Source organism: Nothobranchius furzeri, chromosome 9 (assembly GCF_043380555.1).
Source record: "Nothobranchius furzeri strain GRZ-AD chromosome 9, NfurGRZ-RIMD1, whole genome shotgun sequence".
Taxonomy (NCBI): domain Eukaryota; kingdom Metazoa; phylum Chordata; class Actinopteri; order Cyprinodontiformes; family Nothobranchiidae; genus Nothobranchius; species Nothobranchius furzeri.
The window spans coordinates 25,398,194-25,406,946 of record NC_091749.1 but is presented as its reverse complement, the minus strand read 5'-3'; the positions used below and the strand labels follow the sequence as shown (position 1 = coordinate 25,406,946).

General features: G+C 44.2%; 1 protein-coding gene across 1 annotated transcript in view; it reads right to left on the bottom strand.

The window, feature by feature from the left end:
* Positions 1–8,505: 8,505 nt before the first annotated feature.
* LOC129153293 (mesoderm posterior protein 1-like) overlaps positions 8,506–8,753 on the bottom strand; it is a 1,042-nt gene continuing 794 nt past the window's right edge. Inside the window, exon 2 of the mRNA XM_054732677.2 lies at positions 8,506–8,730. Within this exon, the coding sequence (XP_054588652.2) occupies positions 8,677–8,730 (54 nt within the window). The 3' untranslated portion in view covers positions 8,506–8,676. The remainder of the gene's footprint in view (positions 8,731–8,753) is intronic.

Genomic DNA, 8,753 nt, shown 5'->3' with positions numbered 1-8,753 from the left:
AGAAGGAGTAAGGAGGCTGCTCCATATATGTGGTGGGAGGTGTGAGATATCACCCCTGATGGTCACCTCTGGGTCTGAGAAGCTCTGGGAGCAGGGGTGACACCTAGACCAGGGGATCTCATGGGAAACCGGCACGCTTCAGGACAAAGTGTGACCTGAGCATTCGTGAGAGTCGTAAACCACACAGCTCCCACACGCTTCTGCATTTGGTGGGCATGAGCCGTTTGGGCCTGCTGGACCACAGAGGAGCTGAGCTGAGCCAACGAGGAGCACCTATGCAGCCAACCCTGCTGTGTGTAAACTAAAAAGTATGAAAACGTGTCTTTGGTCGGTATCACTAGTCACCTTCAGTGGGAAACAGAGCCTGTGAAGCTCCTTCAGCCGTGGTCAGAGCTACCGAGCAGAATGCGGCTCTACATGCTGCTGGAGAGGAACCGTATAAAAGAGACCAATTTGTCCTGCAGAGAAAACTGATCATCAAACGTCAGAACAAGAGTAAATATCAGCAGCAGGACACGGCAGGGGCCTGTTCAGTGCTGCTTGGATGCACGTTACAGGTGAAGGTAACTTATCAGGCTCTGTAAGGTCGTGAGGAGCATAGCTTCAACAAAGAAACGATCAAACACAAATCTCCTGAATTTTTGTGCCAAGTTAATTAACTTTTTTCATCATTGTAGTTTTATCTCTTGTCACTGGGTTCCTGCTGGGTGCAGCAGAATTAAAAGAAGTGTGCCGGGAGAGCTGGGAGGTGTGAAGAGTTTGCACCTCCGGTTGTGTGGACAGGAGTCGGCCTCGGGTCTCAGAACCAGCACAGAAAAAGGGTCAGCTTTCGTCAGGAAGTACGCTTATGAGCAACGCACAAAGATGTATTAATAAAACCCAAGTCATCCCTTTGTTTCCTGATGTCCCACACAAATGTTTATTTAGCTCTCAGCTACGTTTAGTTTGAGACGTTTTTTCTGTTCTGGTCTTTAGTGAGTTTTTTCTACACCTGCATCGTGAAGCCGAGCTCCGAGCTTTCCCACAATCCACCGCGTCGCATTTGCCTCCTGCTCCTCAGTGGAGGGGGAACCAACAGGTCGGAGGTGTCGACTATTCCTCCACAACTTTGCACCACAGCACTAAAACGAGGAAAGCTGCTGCTTAATTACGGAGAGCATCAAAGCCAGATATAATGGAGATGCTCGAGCTCAACAGCTGGCTGGGAGACCAGACCAACCATTCCTGTTTGATGAAAAGTAAAATGTTTGTGAATTTTCTTTCTGGTCTCATTCAGAACTCCTGTTAACCTTTATTCAGGTGGACGTCCCCCACCCCCACCCCCACCCCCACCACCTGATCCCTAATCGTGTTTGCTTACATGTAATGAGGAATAATCAGTGCTGCAGTGCGGCCCTTTCATCCCGACCCCGTAACGCCCAGAGAGTTTATTAGCTTGGCCCTGATGACAGACTCAAGTGAGTATAATGGGCTTTGTGTTTGCTGCTTGCATATAAAATGGACGAGTATGCGTCAAACTTAACACCCAGGCCTAATTCTGTGTGCCGATATGCAGATCCACACTCCCCAATAAATATTAAAGCCCTCTCAGCTGGATTTGGCAGGTAAGCAGGACGGGGGGGTGGGGGGTGGGGGTGGGGGGGGAGCAGAGTGGGACTGTAGTCTAGACTTACCGGTGCCAAGGATGCCTCTGTGTTTGCAGTGGCCCATTAACAAAGAAACGCTAAATAAAACAATTCCTCTGACAGAAACTGGATTCTGGTTTCAGAGAATTTTTCAGAAAAGACAGAGCAGCTCTGTTATAAACAATAAAAACAGGAGACAGTCATCTGCACTCATTTCAAAAGCTGTTTCCTGATGTCAAAACCCCAAAACCGGTTAATGTTTGTTGCCAGAGCAACCTAAACAACAGAGGAACCAGCAAAACTAAAAGGTAGATCCACGTTAGACTCAAACCAAATACCTGTAGTCAGTAAGCTTACAGGTGGGTCAAACCTAATCTTCACCTGAACACCGTCTCCATCCTCAGCAGGGAGAGTGACGGTGTAAATGAAAATGTTCTATTAACAGGATCAAACCTACAGGAGGACCAGAACCAGCCCTCTGCTACCTTTGGTCTGAGAAGACAGGACAGAGACAGACAGGACAGGACCAGTCGTCGTCTCTACGGAGGACAAACAGGAAGAACAAAGTTCAACAGCAGTGAAGACAAACGTGGAGGTTAAAGCCTCAGAGGGAGGACGTGTAGTCCTCCTATAGTAGCATAACTAAAGAAGAAGAAGAAAATATCATTTCTATAGCACCTCTCAAGATAAAAATCATGAGGCGCTTCACAAAAACAAAAAAATGTAAAAATATAAAAAAGCATTTAGAAAATGTTTAAAAATATATTTAAAATGAGCAAAAATAGACAATTGCGATTAAAAAATGTCAAGAAAGAGAGAGAGTGAACAGGAAAGAGGGAAATCAGTGGATCCTGAGGAAGGTGGAATAGGTGGGGAGAGCAGAATAAAGAGAGAGCGGTGAAGAAGGTTATACCAAAGCCAGCTTGAACATGTGAGTCTTCAGCTGCTTTTTAAAGGAGACCACTGAGTCCACTGATCTCAGGCTCAGGGGGAGAGAGGTCCAGAGTCTGGGGGCCACAGCAGCAGATGATCTGTCACCTTTGGTCTTTAGCCTGGTGCTGCACAACCAGTAGGTTTTGATCACTGGACCTCAGGGACCTGCTGGCAAGGCCGGATTAACCATATGGGCAACTGGGCAATTGCCCAGGGCCCACAATCTCTAAAGGGCCCAGGGCAGCAAGAGCACAAGCAAAATACTGTAGGCCTATCTGTAATCTCCCGCTTTATATTAAACTAGGGTGACCGTACGTCCGGTTTTCCCTGGACATGTCCACTTTTCACTCTGTCCGGGCGTCCGGACTGGGGGTTCTTGTATTGATGAAAATGTCCGGCTTTTCATCCAGGAGCAGGGATCGAATTATGGTGGAGCTGGATATCCTACACATCCAGGGAGAGCCGGAAAAAAGTTTTTTACCTATATTACATCATTTTTGGACTCTTTTGAGCAGAGAGCGGCACAGCGCGTTCTTGCGCAGCGCTCCAGGCTGTTGCGTCCAGTGCATGGTCCATTCTCAAAGTGGCGCAACCAAAAAACTATAATTAGCACACGATCCTTCATGTCCACACATGTTCTCTATTTTCTGTCTTATCTGTGCCTGAAGCGCTCTGCTACTGCGGAGCTCTTCACCTGTGCTGCGGTGATTTCACCTCACTGACGCAGCATCGAAACGCGCTCTCCGCTTTGCGGTCAGGAGATCCCTTTGATCTGCTCAAAAGTAACTGATGAGGTGAAAAAGTAAGAATCCAGGCAGCAGTTTTTCTGGAGAGTTTAGAGGAGATGCAGGAAGATGAGAGACAGATAGGAACGAAAATAGTTAAATAAAAACAAGAAAACAAAACAAAGTGTTGAAAAGTAAAATGTAGATTTATCTCCACTACACGTTTTTACCTGCATAAAACAATAAGTTACACACCTGTAATATTTATACATCTGATACAATTCAGACCACCTTCAAAACTCAGTCACACACCCAGGGCCGTTTCAAGACATTTTGGGGTCCAAGGCAAAATGACCCCCCACCCCTCATAACTGGGCTCCCCAAAAGCCTCTGTGTAATTCATACCCTCTCCAGGAGTGTTAGTTATATGTTGTTTGTAAAAGCCCCTCAGACATTACTGACATGTTCTAATATTATCGGATGAAAAACTAAATTATCAGACACGCTGTCTCATCTGCTTCTTTTCTAAACTTGCAAAAAGTAACAAAACCATGTGAAAGCCACTATTTGTGGATTCTCTGAAAGTTTCCATGGAGTGTGTGACAACTTATTTTTTCATTGATCCTATCGTCTAATCTCACAGCTGAAACAAGCATCCTTAATAATCTGTGCACAGGAAGCGTACCGATGCTGTAGTAAAACAAAAGTTATAATTTATTATTAATAAAACCTTGTTGCAGCACAAAAGCAGAAAAATGAGATTTTGCAGTAAATATGTGTGACAGTGTGAGCGTCCTGTCACTGTATCCCTATTGATCATGTGCCCTGGCTACTTGGCCAAGGGGATGTCACTTTGTCTGACTGGTTAGAGCATATGACTCTCACCCGGGAGTCTGGGGATCGAATCCCGCCCGGGCCCTCGTTTATCCACCTTGACACATATGCAAAATATTTACATATGAAAACAAAAAATGGGTCCCAACGTGGTTTGTGTGGCATTGCCATAGTGTGACGTCATTGGCACAGATCCCCTGTCCTCTTGTTTGGAAATGGAAATATGGTCACCCTACATTAAACAAACTGTCCACCCGGGCTTTTGCGCTGCACAGAGACGCTTCGCTGCCTATGACTTTGAACGTCAGTTGAGAGTCAGTCTCTTGCAGACTGACCAATGAAGAGAGAGCCTCAAGTTAAGACCCTCTCCTCATTGGTCAGTCTACACAAGGTGGGTCAAAGGTTGCCCTGAGCGGGTTACGTGATGTCAGGCATTCAAGTATTGAGTATATTTACTACATATTACAGTAAAATATTCTGTATGTGACCATATTATGGTGATCCTCGGGTCATGATGATGGGGCCCTTGAATATTGTTGCCCAGGGTACAACAAAGTGTTAATCTGGCCCTGCCTGCTGGGGGTGTAGGGACTAAGAAGATAACCAATGTAAGATGATGCTTGTCCATGTAAGGCCCTATAGACCAGAACCAGGATCTCGAAATGAACCAGATAAAGGGATGAGCCTGGATAACCCAAGCTAACCCTAACTAGAAAAGTTAAGTTTGTACTAGACGTGAACCTGAGAACTGAAAGCTCTGCTTCCTGTTCTACTTTTCGAAACTCTGGGAACCAAAGCTGCACACGGAGAGCCAGATGTTCTGTTGGGAGCATCTGGAACACCAAGAAGAAAGGATCTTTATCTTTCAGAGTTTTCTGAGTTCTGGATCTGATTAAGTGAAGCTAAAAACTGGAGAAATCTGATTTTTCCTCCTTACACTCAGGCCTTTACTCTCTGGCAGCAACTTTTGGGATCAGCTGGAGGCCTCTAACCTCCAGAACATCTTGACAAAAGAGATTTACAACAATCAATGAGATGATGGCTTCACTTTGATAAATGGTAAATGCCTGTATTTGATATAGTTCCTTCTAGAGTCCTGATACCCCCCAAGGCACTTTACAACACAATCAGTCATTCACCCATTCACACACACATTCTCACACTGGTGGTGATGAGCTACGATGTAGCCACAGCTGCCCTGGGGCGCACTGACAGAGGAGAGGCTGCCGAGCACTGGCGCCATCTGTCCCTCCAACCACCACCAGCAGGCATGGTGGGTTAAGTGTCTTGCCCAAGTACACAACGACAGTGACAGACTGAGCAGGGCTCAAACCTGCAACCTTCCGATTACGAGGCGAGTGTTCCTGAAGGCAGTCCTACTGACATCTGAGAGTTATAGGACAGATCCTGGTCCAGAACAACAATTGTTATACTTGTAACATCAAACCTGAGTCTTCTGCGTTTGTTTTAATCGGGTCCCTGGGAGCACAAACCTTCACTGACGTACTAAAAAGTGAACTTTGAGCTACAGTTGCTCTGAATCCAGCAAACGTGATCAAATAAAGAGAGACCAAGTCATCTGTTGCTGCTGATAACGAACTCACAATTATTATTCAGAAATACAGACTAGAAAACATGGAATGCTTTTATTTATTGAGACAAGCGTAGGAGACCTTTTCTGTCTTAGAGAGATTCACAGATTCTTGATCAAAACTAAAACTTTGTCTGTTCTTTAAAATATTTTTGGGTTTAATGCAACATAGGTCAGGTGAAAACTTATTTTTCACTCTTTTTATTTAAATGATAAATTTAAATGACAATTTTGGGGTCTTGGATAAATTTCAGTCTGGTGTTTGACAATATCACAGCACAGAATCCGCTCCACAGAATCCGTTTTTAATGATATTATTTTAGCCACTGATTCCGGTTCCCATGTTGCCCTGGTGATGTTGGACCTCTCAGCTGCATTTGACATGGTTGACCATGACATTTTATTGTCCCGCCTTGAGAAGTTGGTCGGTTCTTCCTTGGGGCGTGCCACAGGGGTCTATCCTCGCCCCCTTTTATTTAGCATTTATATTCTTCCACTGTGACTAATCTTTAGGAAGTTCAACATTAACTTTCATCTTTATGCGGACGACTGCCAGATTTATGTTCCCTTGAAGACTTTTACCTCCATCCAGCCGCTCCTTGATTGCCTGAGTGAAGTTAAAGACTGGCTGGCAGCAAATTTTCTGCTGCTGAATGATTTTAAGACCGAGTTTATTGTTTTTCCTCCTAATGGCTCGTCTTCCTCCGCTCCTGAGTTTTCTGCTCTTCCTTTTAAAATTAGTCAAACAATTGTTAATCTTGGAATTAAAATGGATGCGGCTCTAAAAATGGACCCTCATGTTAATCACATGGTTCAATCATGTTTTTATCAGCTGAGACGTCTTTCCAAACTAAAACCCATTCTGAATCGGCACCACCTCAAGACAACCATTCATGCTTTCATCACCTCAAGGTTACTCCAATGCAATTCTGTTTGGCATTTCAAAAGCCGCATTATCTCGCCTTCAGGCCATACAAAATGCGACAGCAAGATTTCTAACAAATACGGGCCGTCGGCAGCACATCACTCCAATTTTGGCAAGACTTCACTGGTTGCGGGCGGGCCTGTGGGCTTGCCACCGATATCTCCCTGGACTCTGCCGGCTGCTGGTTGTGGCCCTCCGGGGCGATCCTCTGCGCCTCTCGAGGGGAGCGGGGGCTTTTCTGGTCGCAGTCTCCCTGGAGTTTCTGTGCTCTGGGGCAACTCCTGGATCTCTGGGACTTGGGGCTCCCTCCGTCTCCTGCACATCTTTGGGGGGCGGATCTGTGGCCCCTCACACTCTCTATTGGACGCTCCTATAGAGAAACCTTACATAAACAAGCGCGTGTACACACACAGGTGCTCACATGGTGCTCTCATAAGTATGGACTTGGGCACGTTCAACACAGGTCTTAAGGCTATGGTGGGCACTTAATGCACTGTGATTTATTATCATGTGATTGTTCAGTTAAACAATGTTGATTATATAATTCTTCATCAAGTTAACACAGTGATAGCTTGATCTTGTTGTATTGTTGTTGTGTCCCTTTTTTTGGGGGGGGGGGGGGGGGGTTGGTTTTTTTTGTTCTCTCTTTCTGCAGGTCTAGAAGCAGATTCTTGTTCAATATTGTTTATTTTTGTGGACCCCCCCCCCACACACACACACACACACACACACATCTTTTGTCTCTTCCTTTCTCTTTCACCTCTGTCTCCGTGTCTGGTCGGAATTACAAAGCATTCAAAAGCAATTACAATAAAGTTTTAAGTATCAGGCGTGACATTAAAAGCAGACGCTTTGATGCTCCACCTGAGAGTAAATCTGTAAGGCTTGTCACCAGCATTCAGACATCAATTCTGCTTGCTTCACAGCCAGACAGGACACATAAAAAATTAAAAAATTAAATAAAAGACTTCACTGGCTTCCTGTGCACTACTGTATACGTTTTAAAATTTTATTGTTTGTTTTTAAGGTGTTGAATGGCTTAGCACCACCTTACATATCCAAGTTATTCCTTATGTGCCGGGTAGGACTCTCCGTTCAGGTGACCTACACCTACTACAGATTCCCCGTCTACGCTGCAAACCCCGTGGTGAACGAGCTTTTTCTGTCTGCGCTTCGAAACTCTGGAATGGTCTCCCATTGAATATCAGACTCTCCCCCTCCATTGGGGTTTTTAAGTCTCACTTAAAGACTTACTTTTATTCCATTGCTTTTACTGCCTAGCTATTTTATCTAGGTTTATGTAGACTATTATTTTATCGATTTTATTGACTTCTCTTGTTTGGTTCTTTGTGCTATGCTCTAGCTGTTTTATTCTTTTATATTAGTCTTTTAACCTTATATGTCTTTAACCCCTGTACAGCACTTTGGTCAGCTCACATGCTGCTTTTAAATGTGCTTTATCAAATAAATGGAATGGAAATGGAATGGAAATGTCTATATCTTGTGTCATGAGGATGTTCATCTCAGAGATTTTGGTCCACACCTCCAAAAGTCTGATCTGACCTAAAGGAATCATTGATTCAGATCAGTTATTTATTACTTATTATGTCAAATAAAAGAAAAACAAGCTCTAAGATTCTTTTAAACATGAAATGTCATAAAATGTTTATTTGGATTTGAAACAAAAGCAGTTTTCCTCCTAGGGAATGAATCTGAAGCACGACTGGAGCTACAATTGTCTCCAGATTAGTGAGTAAAACATACGAGATTTCTGAAACGGGTGTGACACGTCCTCTGACGCGGCGTCGGCTCTGAGAACGGACTCTACTGGGAATGAAAACCACAACAGTGTCAGAGAGGAGATCAGTTTAATAGTTTAATATAAATAGTGGGATAAAGACATATAAAAATAGTGTTAGATGTTTATTTACATGAAACATTTAAATGATAAAATAAATAGAAGGTAGAATTAAATATATTTAAATAAAAGGGCGTTTCACAGTGAAGTCGTTTGGTTCTGTTGGTGCCGGATGGCGTCGACGTTTAACCCCAGTAGTCCCTCGGAACCAACGGGCTGCAGTAGTCTTTACCACACATCTGTTTCAAAAAGAAGTCTGTTA